This window comes from Rhinatrema bivittatum, chromosome 19 (assembly GCF_901001135.1).
Source record: "Rhinatrema bivittatum chromosome 19, aRhiBiv1.1, whole genome shotgun sequence".
NCBI lineage: Eukaryota > Metazoa > Chordata > Amphibia > Gymnophiona > Rhinatrematidae > Rhinatrema > Rhinatrema bivittatum.
Window position 1 is genome coordinate 5,183,954 of NC_042633.1, and position 21,868 is coordinate 5,205,821.

At 42.3% G+C, this 21,868-nt stretch overlaps 1 protein-coding gene across 1 annotated transcript in view; it reads left to right on the forward strand.

Annotated features, from left to right (window-relative positions):
* The window catches only part of LOC115081082 (extracellular calcium-sensing receptor-like), a 42,543-nt gene extending 21,844 nt beyond the window's left edge, over positions 1 to 20,699 (forward strand). Inside the window, exons 6-9 of the mRNA XM_029585593.1 lie at positions 6,548 to 6,741; positions 7,021 to 7,355; positions 16,976 to 17,218; positions 20,447 to 20,699. Of these exons, the coding sequence (XP_029441453.1) occupies positions 6,548 to 6,741; positions 7,021 to 7,355; positions 16,976 to 17,218; positions 20,447 to 20,699 (1,025 nt within the window). The remainder of the gene's footprint in view (positions 1 to 6,547; positions 6,742 to 7,020; positions 7,356 to 16,975; positions 17,219 to 20,446) is intronic.
* Positions 20,700 to 21,868: the final 1,169 nt, after the last annotated feature.

A 21,868-nucleotide genomic window follows, 5' to 3' on the forward strand; every position in this document is an offset into this window, starting at 1 on the left:
CAGTCGAGGAATGAGTAGAGGAAGCCTCCTTTTATACTTCCTTTGCTCTGGCTCATAGGGAACAGCTGAGTGTAGTTAAAGGGATCAGGTCCCTTTAAATCTGAGGAGGAGGCGCGGCCTCGCTCCTAAAGATGGTGGCAGCCATCTTGGATTCTTTCCGCAGAGAGAAATGCTGCTGGATGCCGCGAGGGAGGAGCAGGGACGGCTCCCCCCCCCCCCCCCGCCCCCCGGCAACCATCACTGGAGCCTGTGCCGAAGCGACGGGCAAGGATCAGGGACCTCCCCCGGAGCTCCCGTGGCGGGTCGCCGTCACAGGCATGGTAGGGGACCACGGTCATGACCTTCCACGGCCGCAGAACACAACAGGAACATAGAAACATCTAGTAAGATTTGTAAAATTTCCCTCATATATTTTTTAAACAATTCCTCAGCAGAAATCAAACGCGTTTTGGGAAAATTCAATATGGGGAGATTCCTAACCCTAATATTATTTTCCAACCTTTCTAACTTATTTTGTAAGATCAAACAATCTTTCAAATTAGAAACCATAGTTGACGGTAATGTATTAACAGATTCAGAAATGGAAATAGAATTTTCTGTTAATTCATTAACTTTAGTGTCCAAATCAGATAACTTTGCAGAAGCTCCAGCAGAGAAAGTACATAGTTGCCTCACTGTGGGGCCTAAGTAAGATTCAATGTGAGTAATCACATTCCAAATATCTTTAAGTGTGACTACATTAGGCTCATATAAACTTTCACCAGATTCAGTAATACCTGATGTCTCAGTTGAAGCAACTGGAACAGGGATAGGAACTACAACTCCTGAGTCAATCTCCAATGGGGGATCAGACTCAGGAGGAGAAAATTCAATCCAGACCATTCAGATGTTAATAAAGGCATTGAAAAATTATTGCTTTCATTCATAAAATGTAAATCTCCAGAAGGATTAACATCCAAACCTCATAAAGTTACTTCTACTCGGGGGGAAGTGAGATCGCCCGTAATCTCTCTAGGAGAAATCAATGAAGGAGGAAGAGGAGGGGAGGTTCTCCAGAACTTATAAAGGCCTCCCCAGAGTTATAAAAAATTCTGTCAGAAGAAGTATTAATACAAGGAAAATGTATGTCCAAGGGACCAATCACCGAATTGAAATGGTGGTAGGGGTCCTGGTCTTTCCCTTCCCCTTTTTCTCCATAATATCAAGGTAAAAAACACCAGGAAAAAAAAAACAAGAGAAGGGGCACATTCCTTGGTGTGCGGCTTTGGCACGCTGACAGCGGCCCGCCACTTGCAGCTTGTTCTTGAGAGCTCCCAGAAGGCCCCAAGCCCAGGTGTCCGTGCTGCTGCCTGGCTAGAGTGGCGAGAACAGCACCGAGGATCTTTTTGACTGGAAAGCTGTTGGCCGCATGTTCTTGAGGGCTCTCAGAAGGCCCCAAGCCTGGGTGTCCATGCTGCCGACCTGGCTGGAGTGGCTGGAATAGTGCAGAGGATATTGCTCAATGGGATGCTGCTGGCCACCTGTATTTGAGGGGTCACAGAAGCCCTCAAGCCCAGGTGTCCGCATTGCTGCTTGGCTGGAGTGGCCAGAACAGCATCGAGGATCTTACTCCATAATGCCAATTTTTAAAAAGGGATCAAGGGGTGACCAGGAAATTACCAACCAATGAGTCTAATATCTGTGGCAGGCAAAATGGTAGAAACTAGGGATGTGAATCGTGTGCCCAATCGTTTTAACGATCGGGTTCGGCTGGGAGGGGGGGGGGGGGGATCTGATCGTTAGAGATGTGAATTGGGATCGGTTCCGATTCCAATTCACATCACTAATTTTTTTTAGTGAGGCCCGCGCCAATAAAAAAAACCCCCACCCGACCCTTTAAAATTACCCCCTTAGCCTCCCCTACTCTCCCGACCCCCCCCAAAACTTTTTACACACACCTGGTAGACCAGGGGGGCCGTGGCAGCGATCTCCCGTTCCCAGGCCATCAGCTGCGCTAAAAAAATGGCGCCAATGGCCCTTTGCCCTTACCATGTGACAGGGCAAAGGTAGCGCCGGCGCCATTTTGAATATTGGTAATACGGCCCGAGTGCAGGAGATCGCTCCCGGACCCCCGCTGGACCCCCAGGGACTTTTGACCAGCTTGGGGGGGGCCTCCTGACCCCCACAAGACTTGCCAAAAGTCCAGCGGGGGTCCGGGAGCGACCTCCTGCACTCGGGCCGTATTGCCAGTATTCAAAATGGCGCCGGCGCTACCTTTGCCCTCACAATGTCACAGGGGCAGACCGTCGGCATCTATGACATAGTGAGGGGAAAGGTAGGGCCGGCACCATTTTGAATACTGGCAATACGACCTGAGTGCAGGAGGTCGCTCCCGGACCCCCACTGGACTTTTGGCAAGTCTTGTGGGGGTCAGGAGGCCCCCCCAAGCTGGCCAAATGTTCCTGGGGGTCCAGCAGGGGTCCAGGATCGATCTCCTGCACTCCGGCCGTATTGCCAATATTCAAAATGGCGCCGGCGCTACCTTTGCCCTGTCACATGGTAAGGGCAAAGGTCCATCGGTGCCATTTTTTTTATCGCAGCTGATGGCCTGGGAACGGGAGATCGCTGCCCGTGGCCCCCCTGGACCACCAGGTATGTGTAAAAAGTTTTTTTTTGGGGGGGGGGGGTCGGGAGAGTGGGGGAGGCTAAGGGGGTAATTTTAAAGGGTCGGGTGGGGTTTTTTTTATCAGGCCATCGGCGCCATTTATATTAGTGGCAGCCAAAATGGCGCCAATGGCCCGAGAGTGGGATATCGCTCCAGGGACCCCCCCACTGGACCACCAGGTAATTTAAAACATTTTGGGGGGGTTCAGGAGGGTGGGGGATTTGTTTTAAAGGGTCGGGGTGGGTTTAGGGGTTGTTTTGGTGTGCCGGTTTTCCCGCCCTCCCCCGATTTACGATTTTTCACGATAAATCGGGGGAATTTCTATTGTATCGCGACTCTAACGATTTTTGACGATTTAAAAATTATCTGACGATTTTTTTAAATCGTCAAAAAACGATTCACATCCCTAGTAGAAACTATCATAAATAACCAAATTGATGAACATATAAATAGTTTAATGGGACGAAGCCAACATAGATTTAGACAAGGGAAGTATTGCCTCACTAATCTGCCAAATTTTTTTAAGGATGAAAATAAACACATGGAGAAAGATGAGCCCATTCATATAGTATATCTGGATTTCCAAAAAGCATTTGACCAAGTCCCTCATGAGAGACTTCTTAGGAAATTATAAAGTCATGGGATTTGGGGTAGTGTCTTATTGTAGATTGTGAACTTGTTAAAAGATAGAATCAGAGAATAGGGCTAGATGATACATTTTTCCAAGGGTGTAAGGTGAATAGTGGAGTGCCCCAGCAATCCGTTCTGAGACTACTGCTTTTTAATATATTTATAAATGACCTGGAAATGGAAACAATGAGTAAGGCGATCAAATCTGCCGATGACTCAAAATTATTCAAAGTTGTTAAATGACAAGAGGCTTGTGAAAAGTTGCAAGAGGATCTTGCAAAACTATTTATTTATTTATTTATTTATTTATTTATTTATTATTTATTTTGAACTTTTCTATACCGACATTCATTTGGCAAGATACATATCATATCAGTTTACAGTGTAACACAAAATTGCAACAAGCATTACATGGAACCGGGTTACATAGAACTGGGAAAACAGAAGATACAACTGAGGAAGAATTAGCAACTGTTAACAAGTGAGGCATTTAGAGAACGAAGATTTGATTAGGCAGAAGACTGTAAATCTCCACCTGTGCAATTTAAAATAAGTATAAGTAAAAATAAAATAAGGTTAAATAAATAAATATACAATAATAAGTCAGTGAAGGAGGTCATGGAAAACTAGGAGACTGTGCATTCAAATGAGGAATGAAATTTAATGTGGACAAGTGCAAAGTGATGCAGTTAGGGAAGAACATCCCAAATTATAGCTACACAATGCAAGGTTCCACATTAAGAATCACCACTCAGGAAAAGGATCTAGGCGTCATCATTGAAAATACGTTGACATTTTCTGCTCAGTGTGCAGCAGTAGCCAACAAATCAAACTGAATGCTTGGAATTATTAGGAAAGAAATGGAGAATAAAACAGAGAATAACATAATGCTTCTGTATCGCTGCATGTTGCAACCTCATCTTGAGTAAGGTGTGCAGTTCTGGTCACCACATCTCAAAAAAGATATAGCAGAATTAGAAAAGGTACAGAGAAGGGTGGCCAAGATGATAAAGGGGATGGAACGGCACCTCTATGAGGAAAGGCTAAAGAGGTTAGGACTCTTCAGCTTGGAGAAGAGACAACTGAGGGTAGATATGCTAGCAGTCTATTTTATAATGAGTGGAGTGGAATGTGTAAACTTTAATCAGTTGTTTACTCTTTCAAAGAGTACAAAGACCAGGGGACCCACAATGAAGTTACTAAATTCTACATTTAAAACTTAGAGAAAATATTTTTTCACTCAACACATAATTAAGCTTTGGAATTTGTTGCCAAAGGATGTGGTGAAAACTGTTAGGGCCAGATTTTAAAAAACTACGCCCGCGCGTACTTTTGTTTGCACGACCAGCACAAACAAAAGTAAGCCGGATTTTAATAGATAAGCGCGTAGCCGCGCATATCTTTTAAAATCCGGGGTTGGCGCGTGCAAGGCTGCGCAAAATTGGCAGCCTGCGCACACGCCGAGCTGCGCAGCCTGCCTCCATTCCCTCCGGAACTTTCCTTCCACCCCCCCCCCGCACCTTCCCCTCCCTTCCCCTACCTAACCCACCCCCCCAGCCCTTTCTAAACCCCTCCTACCTTTGTTCGAAAAGTTACACCTGCCCGAGGCAGGCGTAACTTGCGCACGCCGGGCCGGCTGCCGGAGCACCATGTTCCGGTCCGGGGGCTGGTCCGGAGGCCACAGCCACGCCTCCGGGCTAGAATCACGCCCACGGCCCCACCTCCGGAACGCCCCTGATGATGTGCCGGCTGCGACACGCCCCCGACACGCCCCCCAGGAAAGTCCCGGGGCTTACGCGCGTCCCGAGGCTTTGCGCGCGCCGGCAGCCTATGCAACATAGGCTTGGCGCATGCAGGGGGAGCTTGGGGCAGGTTTTCGGGGGGTACACGCGTATCTTACACGCATACCCCTTTGAAAATCTGCCCCTTAGTGTAGATGCGTTTAAAAAAGGTTTGGACAAGATCCTGGAGGAAATGTCCATAAAATCTTATTAAGGTAGAGTTGCAGAAATCCACTGCTTATCCCTGAGATAAGCAGCTTGGAATCTCTCTACCCCTTGGGATCCTGCCAGGTACTTGTGACCTGGATTGGACACTGTTGGAAAGAGGATACTGGGCTTGATGGACCTTTGGTCTAATCTGGTATGGCAAGTCTTATGTTCTTATGTACTTCTCTGTCTGCCTCAGTTCCTCCAGGTTTGTCACTCTAGCCTCCAGAGATCGGACTCATTCTATGAGAGCCAGGAGTTTCATGCACTGGGTGCACAAATACAACTTCCCAACAGGTAAATAATCATACATGTGGCAGTCAGTACAAAAGACTGGATAGCCTCCATCTCACCTGCTGGGCTTCTGTCTGTATCTTAATTTGATGAGTTCTTAAAGGTGAATTTTAAAAGCCTGGCACATGCATCAATTGGGGGATATGTGAAAATGTTGGGCTCATGCACGCCAAGTGGATTTTAAAAGCGGCCTGGATACACTCGTTAATGCCGCAGAGCGCACATATCAAAATTTTTCAAAAAGGACTGGGTGTGGGTGTGGTCTGGGCAGGACGTGGGCATTTTGGGTCATGAACCTGAGATAAACGCGTAAATACTTACACAGCCTAATGCGTGCCAAGGTCCCTTTGCATATAAAGTTACTTATGCTATGGCAGATCTGCAGCATTTTAAAGGTCGGAGCTAACTGGGGAGACTGACGACTATCAAACCAGTGAGGCTGGAGGACTATCTCTAAACTGGGTGCACTGGTTTCAAACTGGTAAACCTGGGAATGGCTTTGGTGTTTGCCCCTTTTAAAATCCCCAAATTTACAAGATAGAAGCAGCATTTGCCTGCACTTGCATGTGTACATGCGTGCAGCCAGGCTATTTTATAACATGCGTGCATATTTATTTATTTATTTGGCATTTTTCTATACCGATATTCTTGTAAACAAGTTACAAATCACCTCGGTTTACATTTGAACAATAAACTTTGCACAAGGATGCATTACAATGAACAGGGGGATCAAGACTTGTTATATGTCTTATGTCATATGTTATAAAATGGCCGCGTCTCTGGGTGCAGGCTGATGAACACGTGCACATGTGCGCCCATGCATGGGTTTGAAATTTACCGTCCCTGACTCAAGTTAGAAATTATTTATTTACAACCTTTCAGAGATATATACTGTTGGAAAATACCTATTGAATATTTTAAAGTTATAAAATAGGTGAAAAATTTGTGTTCATATTTTACGCTTCTGACTGGAATTCTTCTTTCATTTTAGATACAACCAAGTGTTTGAAGTGCCCAGAAGACCATCGACCCAATGAAAGTCGAGATAAGTGCCTTCCAAAAATCATTGAATTCTTGTCCTATCAGGACACCCTGGGGGCAGCCTTGGCAGCAGTTGCCATCATTCTGTCCTTGGCCACTATCCTCATCCTCACAATCTTCTTCTGGTTCAAGGACACGCCGATTGTGAGAGCCAACAACAGGAGCCTCAGCTATCTCCTTCTTTGCACCCTCATGCTCTGTTTCCTCTGTTCCTTAACATTTATTGGCTTTCCCATGAGACTCACCTGCATGATACGACAGCCTGCATTTGGCCTAATCTTTACAATCAGCATCTCTTGTATATTGGCAAAAACTTTCACGGTTGTAATTGCCTTCAATGCTGTCAACCCACACAATCAGCTCCGAAAATGGGTTGGGCCAAAGATACCCACTCTTCTTGTTGTTTTCTGTTCCCTCATTCAGCTGTTTATTTGTACGTATTGGATTTCTAGCCACCCTTCCTTTCCTGAGAACAACACCAGATCTGAAAGTGGGAAGATAATCGTTGAGTGCAATGATGGGTTGACCATACTCTTCTACTGTATGCTGGGTTATATGGGCTTCCTGGCCATCATTAGCTTCATTGTGGCCTTCCTGGCCAGGACATTGCCTGACAGCTTCAATGAGGCCAAGTTTATCACCTTCAGCATGCTGGTCTTTGTGAGCGTCTGGCTGTCTTTCATTCCCGCATATCTCAGCACACAGGGGAAGTACATGGTTGCAGTGGAGATCTTCGCCATCCTGTCCTCTGGTGCAGGGTTACTCTTCCTAATCTTTCTCCCTAAGTGTTACATTATTCTCATAAGACCAGAGATGAACACGAAGGATCACTTAGTAGGGAGAAATATAACACGGAAATAGAGTCAAAGTGATATGCCCAGAAACTGCTCCATGGAAAAATAAGAGTTCTGACCACAATATTTTGATTGTCTGTAAAATACTGCTTACTTTGTTAGTCAAATGAATCAGAATAGTCACTGTGTTTTAAGAATAATTATTTTAAACTGCTATAAATAATCTCTCACTCAAAGATGCAGGATTTTAAAGATTTTGGTACAGAATCTTGTTGGGAGTACTGTAGTTATATACCCTGATAAGGGCTTTCCTGTTTTGGTGATACTCATTTGGTAAATCACAGAGCGAAATGTGTTCTGAGATGAAGCCAGGGTCAATGTTTTATTATTTAATGTATTTTATTTTAAATATTTCAGGTACCCACACACCATTTTTATTTCATTTAAAGCCTAGAATGAATATACTATACTATATATGATATATATATATATAATATATATATATATAATATATATATATATATTATACAGTTATATATATTATATATATATAATATATATAACTGTCGCCTCCTGGGGCGACAGTTCAGCTCTCTGTAAACCGGTGCGATATGTATTCTATACAGGAACATCGGTATATAAAAATAAAAAACAAATAAATAAATATATGTATTATACAGAAAGCTACTTAAAATGGGGCAGATTTTCAAAGACCTATACGTGAAAATCCTGTAGGATTTACGCGCGTAGGGGGGTTACGCATGCCGGGCCTATTTTCAAAAGGCCCGGCGGCGCGCGTAAAGCCCCGGCACGTGTGTAAGTCCCAGGGCTTGAAAAAAAGGGCGAAGCATGGGCGGGGCATGGGCGGGGCATGGGCGGGGGTGGGCCAGGGTGGGGGCGGGGCCGGAGCCTCTATATAACTGTATAAAAGCTTAGCTACAGCTGATTTACTTTTCTCTGTTATATACTATTCTCTAGAAGGGTGATATTAAAACGCGAGAGCGCTTCCCGGCATGTGCATGTTATAAAAAATCCAATGGCCGTGCATCATGCGCCCCGGATTTTAAAATCCATGCGCGCATGTATGGGCTGCACGCGCAGGGGGGGAATTTTCACAAAATATGTGCGGTGACACAATCGGGCCTCCCCCAGTTCCCTCCCAGTCCACTCCAATTAAGGAGCGGACAGGGAGGGAACTTCCCCACCTCCCTATCTAACCTTCCTCCCTCTTCCCTTCTCCTCCTCGTCCCCTCTGGAGCAGCAGCAGATTCTGCACGCTGGCCAGCTACCGGCACACGCTTTCCCAGGACAGCGTTGAATGGCACTGTCCCGGCCTGCCCCCTGCACCCAGACCATGCCCCTGGCCCGCCCCTTGAGAGAGGCCCAGCACTTCGGCGTGTAACAGGGTGTACGCGCACGGCCGGGCCCTTCCAAAAATGCACGCAGTGTGCGCAAGGCCCAGCCACACGGGTAAACCCCGAAATTTATGTGCATGGGCCTTTGAAAATCTGGGCCTTAAGTGGCTCCTTTGATTAGGAAAACATATATCTGTGTGTAAGAGAAATAAATACTCTTTTTGCCTTATCCTGATAAGCTACATTTATGATATGGTGCCTTTTAAGAAAGCAGGTACAAACAATCCAAAAACCTCATAAAAAATGTAAACATTAAAATGGTAACTTTTAAACAGGTGTGCGAGCACACATGTGCATGCATTATTTAGCCCGTGCTCAGGGACGCGGCCATTTTATAATGTACGGGCGTAAATGTATGCGTGTTATAAAAGAAGCTGATCACATGCACATGGGCATGCAGTTTGAAGTGGACGCATGCCTATGCGACCAAATGCCACTTCTACCGCGTAAGTGGGGGGATTTTAAAAGAAGCACGCCAACACCATTCCCAGTTTTACCAGTTCATTCCCAATTCATCCATGTAAAGCATAGACTTTCAAACCCCCAGGTTTAATAGCCTTCTTCTCCCCTGTTAGCCCCGACCCTTAAAACCTCGCTGATGTGTTTAGGTTTTTTTTTTTGTTTTACGACTTCCATGCCATCCATAGCAGACGTAAAGTTACATGACAGGATGTCCTAGTAAGTGCCTGTGTGTGTAAGTATTTACGCACACATTTCTAAGTGAAATCCAGGAACGCCCATGCCTCACCCAGACCTTAGCCTTGCCTCGCCTCTTTTTCACAACTTTTCATTTGTGCGGTAGCGGCAAGCGCACGCATATGAGTGTGGTTTTTCCAATTTTCTCGGCGCGAGCTGGGCCAACGTACACGTATCTCCCAGTTCTGGCACGTGCCAGGCTTTTAAAATTCACCTTTAAACAAGGCAGCACAGAAGAAATATATAACAGATATTAGATGAGTCAATTTTGCATTAGTAAAGAGAACGAGAACTGAATAGTCTTAAGAAAATAGTATACAGTATAATCCTTGTGGTTCTATAAGCAATAAAAATTATGTAAATAATTTAAAAATAATATTAAAATATACAATAAAATATAGCAAATGCCCAAAACAAGAATTTCTGACCTACCTTGCTAAACTAAGGCCTAGATTTTCTAAAGTACCGCAGCGGCGTGAATCGCGTGGTACAGGGGGGCAGGGGGAAAAGCGGGGGGCAGGGCCGGCGATAGTCGGCAGCGATCGCATCTCCGCGGTGTGATCGCTGCCACTTTCATACCCAATAGCGCCATCGTAAAAGGTGGTGCTATTAGGCGCAAAATTGGTAGCGAAAAGGCTCCTTACCTTTTCGCCATCCACACTGTCTTCGTGGCGTCAGCCCCCGACTCATCCTCTTCCGGGGCAGACACCGCCCCGACTCCGCCCCTTTTTAGCTATTGCACACGAAAAGTCCCTTTTTGCATGCACTAGCTTTAGAAAATTGACCCCCTAAGTGAGAGCAAAAAAAAACAAACTCACCAAGCAGAAACACTTGAATCCCATCATAAGGGTGCACATAAGTGCCACAAGGATAAGAATCCAAGTTTCTGGAGTTAGGATACATGAAAAAAGTATATGGATATGTGTGTGAACCATTCAAAATCATCAATGGAGTTTATAAATAATAATTATAATAATAATATATAATAAAACATATTAAAAAGGCATGCAAAAAGTTAAATAAGAAATACATAAGAAATAGAAAACCCATATTAAAAAGTTACTATTAAAATTAAATACAAAAATAAATACAAAAATAATAATTAATAAAAAATGTAAAAGCAATAAATTAGATGATGCACGAGTATGTTGGGCTTACATGCTCTGAGTGGATTTTAAAAACCGTCTGGATACACGCATAAATGCCACTGCATGCTCATCTTGAAACTTCTCGAAAAGCGGTGGGGCATGGGCGATACATTGGTTTGTGGAACTTTAACCAGAAATTTGCACGTGAAAGGTGTCATTTTCATAGTGTATCGCACGCAAATAGTCCCTTTTTTTGTGTGCGATAGCTAGCTCGGGGCGGAATCGGCCCCGGAAGAGGAGGCGTCGGGGCGTCGTCGGGGCAAATGCGGTGGAAGGATCGCTGGCTGTGAAAAGGTAAGAACATTTTTCGCTGCCAGTAGTGCGCCCAATAGCACCACGTTTTATGATGGCGCTTTCACAGGCCCCCCCCCCCCCCCCCCCCGCACCCCCCATTACTGCCGGATTCTCTAAGGTCTGCAACCTTAGAAAATCCAGGCCGAAGTTAGCAAGTAGCACATTTAAGACTAATTGGAGAAAATTACCATTGTGGGACGGGTCTCCCTCGCCAAGGATTACAGACTGCTACCAGCTAATCTGCTCTCTATTTCCACCTCTGGTGGTCATCCTAGCTGTACAATAAAAGAAACTATCTCTGTGTTTGTGCTATTGAGTCTAGTCCGGTGCATCAGTCTTCCTACGGGGCTCCTCCCCGTAGGTGATAACATCACTGTTGCCCCTGAGAATCCACCAAACACCTCAATATCATAACAATCACCTCACTACTGCCACCTCTGGTGGTATACATCAGCTGTACAATAAAAGATAAACTCTGTGTTTGTGCATCCTGAATCTAGCCCAGTACTGTGGCTCCCCATGGGGCTCCTCCCCATGGGCGTGGTCATCTGCCACAGTACCCAAGAATCCACTCAAACACCTTGAAACCATAACAGAGTTTTCTTATTTTAAAAATTTTAAATTTGATTGGTTAAACAAATTCTATAGCATGATTGGTTAAAGGTTTAAATAGCTCTGAGGGCTGTGATTGGCTGAAGTTTGTTATTTAATCATCTGTTTTGCATGAGTCTCTTTGCCAAGGAACATCATTTTTGGTTGGTATTCAGATACCGTTAGCTTGATTGCTGATCGGGTGGCATGGTAAGTCTATGTATTTATCAAAAGTATTTTTGTCGATATTTGTTTAAAGGTTTTTTGACTTGATGTTTTCCATTTTTAGATTTTTGCCCTCAAGCAGACTCTGGGCCAAATCCATGTTGTCTTTCCTCAGTGTTAGACAAATCCTTGGTTTGAGCGACTTTAGCCTTTCATCCTGTTTACACAACAGATAAGGACTTGTTACAAGGCTGCACTTGATACATACACAATGTATGAGTTTTACTGTTTTGAATCAACTTCATTAGTAGATATTAATGTATATACTTAACCTGAAGGTTTTTCTTATCATAAGAACATAATAAATGCCAGACTGGGTCTGACCAGATTAATCATTCTCAGTTATCCTGTCTCAGACAATGGCCAATCCAAGTCACAAATACCAGGTAGGATCTCAAAGAATAGTTCCATTCCAACTTGCTCATATCCAGGGATAAGCAGTGGCTTCCCGAAGTCTACATGGATAATAATGGTTTATGGATTTTTCCTCCAGAAACTTGTCCAAACCCTTTTTATAAACCTACCTATGCTAACTGCTTTTACCACATCCTCTGGCAACAAATTCCAGTTTAATTGTATGCTGAGTGAAATATACTTTTTCTAATTTGTTTTATAAGCACTATCCATTGGCATCATAGGAGAACCATTCCATTCCCTTTATTATTTGTCACTCTTCTCTCCACTTTTCTAGTTCTCCTATGCCTTAAATGAGTTGGGGAATCAGAACTGCACACAATACTCATACTGATGATTTAATGGATAGAGCCGTTTGACTTTAATTTAGGCATAACTACAATTATCTAAAGTCTTTTCCAATGATAAATTAGTCTTACAACCTGTGGACAACAATTTATTTGAATTCCTTTAGTGAAGATAGATTTTATTGGAATAACTTTTTTTCATAATTACTAGGTTTGCCAATGAGCCACTCCTGGATTTTCTCCCAGGGCATACTTGGACTTGTATTTCAAGTTTATGTGAGAAAAGCTGAACAATTCAAGATCCATAGTTGTCATTGAGCAAGAAATGGTCTAGTTCAGCTTGTCTCTGATAGTATGAGGCTTGTAGGTGACCCCAGTTGCCCACTTAAAATATTTCTTTGGAACCCATCCATAAGTACCTCCTATGTTCAAGATAGCCATCTGACTATCCTTCCTCCACCTGAGCTGCCAGTGTAGATGAACCCTACATATCCACCTCCTTTCATATGCAAGGTGCCACAGTCATTGATTGGGATTACGGGAGTTAGTGATCTCTTACAGAATGTGCTTGTATTTAGATCATGGTGTGCATACACCAGAGGTGTATAACATAGAGGTCCTCTAGGGCTTAAACCCATGTGGTTTGCAGAATTTCCAGAATAAATATGAATGACATCTATTTACATGTTCTGCCTCTATTCTATACAAATAGATCTCTTTCATATTTATTGTGGAAATTATGAAAACCCAGCTGAGTTGCAGCCTTCAAAGAGTACAATTGTACACCATTGGTATATCCACAGCATAGAGGTGGACAAGGGAGCCCATCTCACAAAACAGTCAAATAAAGGAACAAGAGTGAGATGGTGTGCAATTAAATATCTATATACTAGCAGTATAGAAAAGCTTTAGACACAGAAGTCATTTGCATAACAAGCTTTATTCTACCGGAGTATCAATTTGGTGAACAGTTTAAAAACATAAAAGGTCTATATATAAGTATATCGCCCGACATGTCCATGTTTCCCACAGAGTGCTACTTCAGAAGAGATAAATCACTATAAACACAAACAGAAAATTACAATGAATTGCTTAAAAATAGTTATAATATATTTCAAACCCCTTACAGGAAGACATCATAAACAATGAACCAGAGCCTTGTAGGGAATTATCTCAAATTCAAACTCAACATAGCAGAATGATACTGTGACAAGGATGCCTCTACCACAGATGGATATAAACCATCAAGAATCAGGAACTGATCACATGATTAGGACAATCAGTCCCTGCTGGCTGTTCCCAGCCAATAAAAAAAACACACTGTGACCAGATTATAAACAAAAAATCAGAATAACATCAGAAAAACGGAGTCCATTCAATTGATTGTGATCCTGAGGAAATAGTGTTTGCAAACTAAAAATCCATTGCTGCTCTTTTTGGAGAAGCAACTTATCAAAATCACCCCCTCTTGGTCAGTGAAGCACCTGTTTGATTACAAAAAAATGTAAGTTTTGTACCTCCTGATTGTACTCTTGCCAATGAGACACCAAAGGAGCCTCAATGCCGGGAGCAACATAGACACACAGCTACAATGTTCCAAGATATGAGTTTTTAAAGCCCATATCGTTTTTCCAAAGTACAGGCATGGACAGGGCCATAAGATCACATACACAACACCCTTTGAATTACAATCAGTAGACAGATTTAACTGATAACATTTGTGAGTCAATGGATGTTCAAAGGTAATAAGTGAGAGGGATAGTGGGCATGCCCAACAGGAACCACATGGTTTATGCTCATCAAAGGTGATGTTAGTATGAGATAGAAACAATAGTGGATGAGGTCATGCAATCCCTCAAATTGTGACCCATTCTGAGAGCAAATCATGGTATGGTAGGAAAAACTGGGCGAAGAGAGAGAATACCCCAATGCTTTCTTAAAATAGTGCATAGGGGGCCAACCCATCTTGAAAAAAGTAAAATGCAAATTAGTTGGTCAGCGGAAGTTATAGTGGGTGGTAAGGAAAGATGAAAAAGGAGTGTTTGATGTTTTATTGCTCCCTAAGGTACACGAGAGTTTGGAGAAATCCCCGTGCCACTCCATTGTTGTAAGCATCTGCTAGGTTCTTAAGCCAATATCCAAGTTTGTGGATTATTTTCAGTTTGTGCATGCCATCTAATGTTTGTTCCTTTGCTTCACCATCGGTAGATACCATGATTCCTTCCTTTAACACGTATAGTAGATTCTGGGGTTCAGAATCAAGCCGATGTCTTCCATATAGATTAGGGATGTGAATCAGGCTTCGGACGATTGAAAATATCGTACGATATTTTCAAAATCGTCAGAAATCGGGGGCTCCCCCAAAATGATAGGAAAACCCCACAATATTGTTCGAGGGGGTTCTCTTATCGTTTTGGGAGAGGGTGGGAAAAACGGCACACAAAAATAACCCCTAAACCCACCCTGACCCTTTAAAACAAATCCTTTAGCTTCCCCCACCCTCCCGACCCCCTCAAAAACGTTTTACAGGTACCTGGTGGTCCAGTGGGGGTCCCGGGAGCAATCTCCCGCTCCCAGGCCGTCGGCTGCCACTAATCAAAATGGCGCCGATGGCCCTTTGCCCTTACCATGTGACAGGGTATCCGTGCCATTGGCCGGCCCCTGTCACATGGTAGGAGCACTGGATGGCCCACGTCATGGAGCCGGCCATCCAGTGCACACGAATAGGGACTTTTCACGTGCGATACGGTTAGAAAATGACCCCCTTAGTCAGATAAACGTAAATAGCTAAGGCCTGGATTTATCAAAATGCACTAAATATCGCATGGGATAGGAAAAGGGGTGTGTTTTATGGTAATAGGCAGTTTGTTTAGGTGTGTAATGGTTAGGGGCCACTTTGACATTCAAAATGAGACGTATGAACAGAACAGTGCTCTCTTGTGAGGATTTGATGACCTTCGGAGAGAGGAAACTCACCCAAAGATGAGATTTGTGCAATGTTCTCTCAACCTAGCTTGATGGACTCTCTACCTGGGTAACATCAAGCTAGGTTGAGAGAACATTGCACAAATCTCATCTTTGGGTGAGTTTACTCACTCCAAAGGTCATCCAATCTTCACAAGAGAGCACTGTTCTGTTTGTACGTATCACTTTGAATGTCAAAGTGGCCCCTAACCCCTACACTAATACCTAAACCTCATCTCGAGCTTCTAGGTGGGCCTCCTGTAGAGATATAAATACCTACCTAGGATGAGGGCATTTATGCAAATGAAAAAGGTGTAGTTAAAGCTGTGCGATATGGCTTTGCAAAACTATGAGCACAGCCCATGGATACAAATCATGCCCCAAACTCCTCCTATTTTTCTCATTTGCATTGCACCATGCGTTATGGTGCTTTCATTTGGGTATATAAAAATCACTAAATAAATAAATAAAATAAATAAATTTGCGAAAACCCCATATAGCACTTTGATAAACAACCCCCTAAATTGGCAGGTACATTATATCCAATGGTGTAGACACACTATTGAATATAGTTGGCTATCTTAAATTAGCTGGATAAGTTTTTCTGGCTATCTTTAGGACAGCTCACCAGCACAACCAGAGATAGAGGGATAAGTTATCCATCTAATTTTGAATATTAACGTTAGCTGGATAAAATATTCAGCTATGTTAACTTCTCCCAGAATGTCCTCCAGAATGCCCCAATATTATCCGGATAAACTTTAGCTGGCTAAGTGCTCAAAATATTCAAAAGTCAGTATTTAGCCTTATAACTCAAAAGTTATCCAGCTAAATGCCTTTCACTATGGACCTCAAACAGTTTACCAGATTCCAAGAATAATGTTTACTAATTATGTGAAATTTCTTAAGCCTTTTACAGTTATAGCACAGATGGACAGATTGTGTCTTTAGTTTGGAGCAGTGACTTGTGTTTCTCCTCTGCTTCAGATACAACTGAATGTTGGAAATGTCCAGAAGACCACTTACCCATTGAGAGTCGTGATAAGTGCCTTCCAAAAGACATTGAATTTCTGTCCTACCAGGAACCTCTTGGAGCAGCTTTGACTGCTGTTGCTATTAGCCTATCCTTGGCTACGGTCCTCATCCTTTTCATCTTCTTCCAGTTCCAAGACACGCCAATTGTGAGAACCAACAACCAGGGTCTTAGCTATCGCCTCCTCTGTTCCCTTGCTCTCTGTTTCCTCTGCTCTTTAACATTTGTTGACTTACCCATTAAGCTTACCTGCATGTTTCGTCAGCCTTCCTTTGGTCTCATCTTTAACATCAGTGTCTCTTGTATATTGGCAAAAACTGTTACGGTGGTCATTGCCTTTAAAGCTGTCAACCCTCACAATCACCTCAGAAAATGGATGGGGCCAAAGATACCCTTCTTATTGTCCTTTTCTGTTTCCTCATCCAAGCCACCCTCCCTTTCCAGAGAACAACACCAGAACTGAAAGAGAGAAGATAATTGTTGAATGCAATGATGGGTTGACATTACTCTTCTACAGCATGTTAGGATATATGGGTTTCCTGGCCATCATTAGCTTCATTGTGGCCTTCCTGGCTAGGAAGTTGCCTGACAGCTTCAATGAGGCCAAGTTTATCACCTTCAGCATGCTGGTCTTTGTGAGCGTCTGGCTGTCTTTCATTCCTGCTTATCTCAGAACACAAGGGAAGTACATGGTTGCAGTGGAGAACTTTGCCATCCTATCCTCTGGTGCAGGACTGCTTCTGTTAATCTTTCTCCCCAAGTACTACTGTTATAATATGTTATAATTGTTTTTTGGTTACCATGTTATAATGTAAAATAGGGCGGACTACGCCCTATTCTCTTGGTTATCTGGAAACCGATGTGATATCTCGATTGAATGTCGGTATATAAAAGAAATAAATAATAATAATAATAAGTGTTACATTATTTTTCTACATCCAGAGATGAACACCAAGGATAACTTAGTAGGGAGAAATGCAACACGGATATAAATTCTGTGCTACATGGCAGAACTGAAAGGTCTATTGGATTGGCACAATGGACAAGAACCTTTTCATCTCTTGGACTAGATGGCTCAAATAAATATGCTGAATATCAAAAAGTCAGGAGGGTTCTCTTATAAATATGGTTAATCAACTGAGGTATCATATAGTGTGTCAAACCTGGAATTCCCAATATGACAATATGCACTTTTTGTTTCTGTTTTTGTTTCTGTTTTTGGACTTCATGAAAACATTTGGACTTCATGAAAACATTTTTTTAGTCTATTCTATAACTTACCTTTTGATGATGAGCAAAGTGGCTGAAATGCCAGAAACAATCTTAGTGATCCATTTCAGCTCCTTTAGATGTAGATGGCTCTGGGGATGGGTACAAGGATACAGAGCCTTCATGTCTAAGACTGCATGGAAATAATGGTCAACAAACACAAAGAAATATATGGTAAGGATGCACATTTGTTTAAAATGAATAAAGAATATGAAGGTGTATTCATTTTGGTCCACTCAGTGAATACATTTGGACAGTTCCTCCAAATTTTAATGAACATTTTTGTTTGCATTCATTTCCATTTCAATTCTGTAGGACAAAAAAAAAAGTGCAGTTTGTTTCTCCCCAAGCTACTAGCAACTGGTGATGTTATTTGACCCTATACCTCATGGAGCTGGGGTAGAAAGGGCAGTAAGAAGTCAGGAAGTAGGACTCATCAAGGGTAAGCATTTTTTAAATCTAGCCTATCCCAGATGGAATCTGCTTGGATCAACAAGGAATTCTATTTTATTTTTTTTAATCAAAAGTAACGCTTTTTCAGTAGAAGGAAAGTTTTTTGGCTAAGTTGAAGGAAGGGGAGGGCCAGAGACAGAAGGAGAGTGGGAATGCAGTAAAGGAAAAAAGTAGGTTGCCCCTTACAATAGTGTCAGCCAGAGCAGCAAACTGTGAGCTAACACTTCCTCCCCTACCTTTATTCACCCCTTCCCACCCCCATGGGCACAGTAAAATATTCTCTCATGTACAGGCCATTGTTACTGCAGATGGCAGCAGAGATTATCCTCCCCACTATAGGAGACTTCAGCACAAATATCAGTCAAACACTATCTGGCAGAGCCCATAGAGGATTAGGCCACAGATTCATTGGCATATTGGACACATTGAACTGTTATCTGAAAAGACCTTGCCATGTGGCTCAGCATTTCCTGTGCTGTCGACCAACCATTGCTCCTCATGCATAGGTATTCTAAATGGTAGGGGACATTGTAAGTCTACATCATTCTCAGCTGGTGTCAGAGATGGTGCAAATGTTGTTCATCTTTAAAATAATTCAGTCACCACAAGTAGGAAATCCCAGATAATTTATAAGCTCCAATGCACACTGAATTATATTAAATAATAAATGACATCAAATGAGCAATTAAGGCTCACTTTATTAGGTCTGGATCAATGCCTGACTGTCAGCATATGGTGTTTTTTAATGTTTGTATCATTTTGCACCTAAAGACAATCAGTCCACATTCATTATAATATAATTTTCGGTTAGCCGATGATATCAAAATACTTGACTTATTCACACTTTACAGATGTTCCATGAATGGGGGCTTTAAAAATTCCTCCCTAAATCCCTAACTTTAGGAACATTTTCAGCCAGCTTAGGTGCCAAAATTGATTGTGGTTTGGGGATTGGAGGAGGCTGATCTCTGGATACAGGGAGAGTGCCTAGATTAGGCCACCTAAATTAGGTGCCTACACTAAACAAAACTGCTAAGCAGCAAACTTTTCTCCCCAGACTAACTTCTCCTATCTGCCCACTTATTTTTAGGGATCATGTGAATTTAGAGGCCTACATTTAGGGGCACAGATGGAGGGATGCTTTGTTTGTTTGTTTTTGGTTCTTTTCACTGGTATATCTACGTGTGTACATCTTTTTCATATTGGCCTATATGGCCTAACCAGGTCCTGAGGAGGCATAAATGTGTGTGAGAAGTACTTGCATGCTTTCAAAAATTAAAAATGCTCATGCAAATGGCTTCCCCATCCCAACTCGAAACACCCCCCCTCAGAAAGCCTTTTTGTAGTGCACAGACAAGTTAGAGCAAAATCACATTCTTTTATTCATACATTTGCATGCTTAACACTGTGTTTGATGCTCGTAAATGGTTTTGAAACTTCACCCCAGGCTATACCCTTGTGCCAGTTCCGGGAACCATCCAATCCTAGCAGTGAAAGGATTGAACGCACAGACTCATCCAGTACGAGGCGAAAGATTCTGTAGCCTTGGGCCTAATCCTTTGAGCCATTCATTTGTTCCTCTTTGTAATTTAAGAATATGTGGAAATTATTTTGAACTCTTTCACTATTTCAGAGGAGGTTTGTTCCTTGTTGAGCACCAATATTTTAATCTTCCAGTTTCTAGAATGGAAGAAGAAAACAGAGAATCTGAAATCAGATCAAATTGGTGTACTTCCTCCCATATATCCCGGAGGACATGGCAGGCTGTGATTATCAATGAGCCCTGTTATTATTAACTTCATACTACTCATCATGTAATGAGTATAGCAAGGCACCTGTGTACCACCTTGTTTATTTGCAGCTGTAGAATTACAGGGGTCAGTGAAAATCTCCAGTCAGAGAATATATAAACCTATTGGCTCTATAGACAGCTCTATACTCAGTTATTCTCCTATAACAATGCTTCTCATGGTCTCTTATCGCTAGATTTAAAACTGTGTTGTTTGATCTTTCCTTTGTCTTTCCTATCAAGATGTCAATATGAGTTTTTGATTTTTCTCTGTACATTATCTGGTCTTTTATGCTTTTGAAACTTCTATAATTAATTTCCTTATCTATTTATTCATATATTTTATTCTCTTTGATTTATTTTTGCTGAGTTTCCTGGTCTCTTATCTTTACTTTTCACTCTGCCTATGTTCCCCTTGGCTTTATTTTGACTTGTTTCCCTTGTTCCTCTATTGTATCCCCTTTACTTCTCATGTAGTACTGTTGAAAGCAGAGGCTTAGTGAAAGAGAACGAGGTAATGAGAATTTTTCGTTGGCTGACACTTACTCTGCTCAGTCTTCTGATAGCAGAAGCCACAACTCCAGGATGCAAGCTGGAGCTGCAGAAGATGACACCCTTCTCCAAAGATGGAGACATTGTCCTTGGAGTGATATCTGCAGTTCATTCTGGCGTGGTTTATCCAGTGCTTGACTTCAGAGAGAAGGCTCATCCAGCACACTGTGAAGAGTAAGGCATGCAGACTGGGAAAATGTTGGTCTTTAATTTTATTGCTTTAAGTATATTAGTGGTTAATAAACTAGGAACAAGGGCCATGAAGAGAAACATCAGAGGCCAGAGCTGGATGCTTATTGGTAGGAATACTTTCAGTTTGATTGTATTTATGTCACTAGATAAGGCCATCATTTGGCCAACTGAATAAATCCTGGAGTGCGATTAGGATTTCTTTCTTGTAAAATCTGCCAAATTGGTGAAGTTCACGGTTTTTATGTATTCATTATTTTGCTTATATAAGATATCTAACAAATCGGCAGTACCATGATGGAAAAAAAAGGAGATGAAGCAGGATATCGCAACGTATTGTCTAATTATCTAAATGGATAATAGGTAAATTTATGCAAAAGATTGTTTTAGATAGAAATGGTAGAAGCAAAGGATGAGACTCATCATTGTTCTATTTACCTGTTACACAAAGAGAAGTAAAAGAAACATAAGAACATAAATACAGAAGATTTGTCATACTGGTCAGAGCAAAGGTCCATCAAGCCCAGTATCCTTTTTCCAACAGTGGCCAAGCCAGGTCACAAAAATCTGGCAGGATCCGAAGAGGTGGATAAATTCCAAGCTGCTTATCCCAGAGATAAGAGTGGATTTCAGCAACTCTATCTTAATAAAGCTTTAAGGACTTTTCCTCCAGGAACTTGTCCAAACCTTTTTAAATGCACCTACAATAATACCTTCCACCACCTCCTCCTCTGGCAACAAATTCCAGAGCTTAATTATGCATTGAGTAAAAAATATTATCTCTTATTAGTTTTAAATGTATCAGCTACTATCTTCATTGTGTATCCCCTGGTCTTTGTAATCTTTGAAAGAGTAAACAACTGATTAACATTTACTCGTTCCACTCATAAGAACATAAGAACATGCCATACTGGGTCAGACCAAGGGTCCATCAAGCCCAGCATCCTGTTTCCAACAGTGGCCAATTCAGGCCATAAGAACCTGGCAAGTACCCAAAAACTAAGTCTATTTCATGTTACCGTTGCTAGTAATAGCAGTGGCTATTTTCTAAGTCAACTTAATTAATAGCAGGTAATGGACATCTCCTCCAAGAACTTATCCAATCCTTTTTTAAACACAGCTATACTAACTGAACTAACCACGTCCTCTGGCAACAAA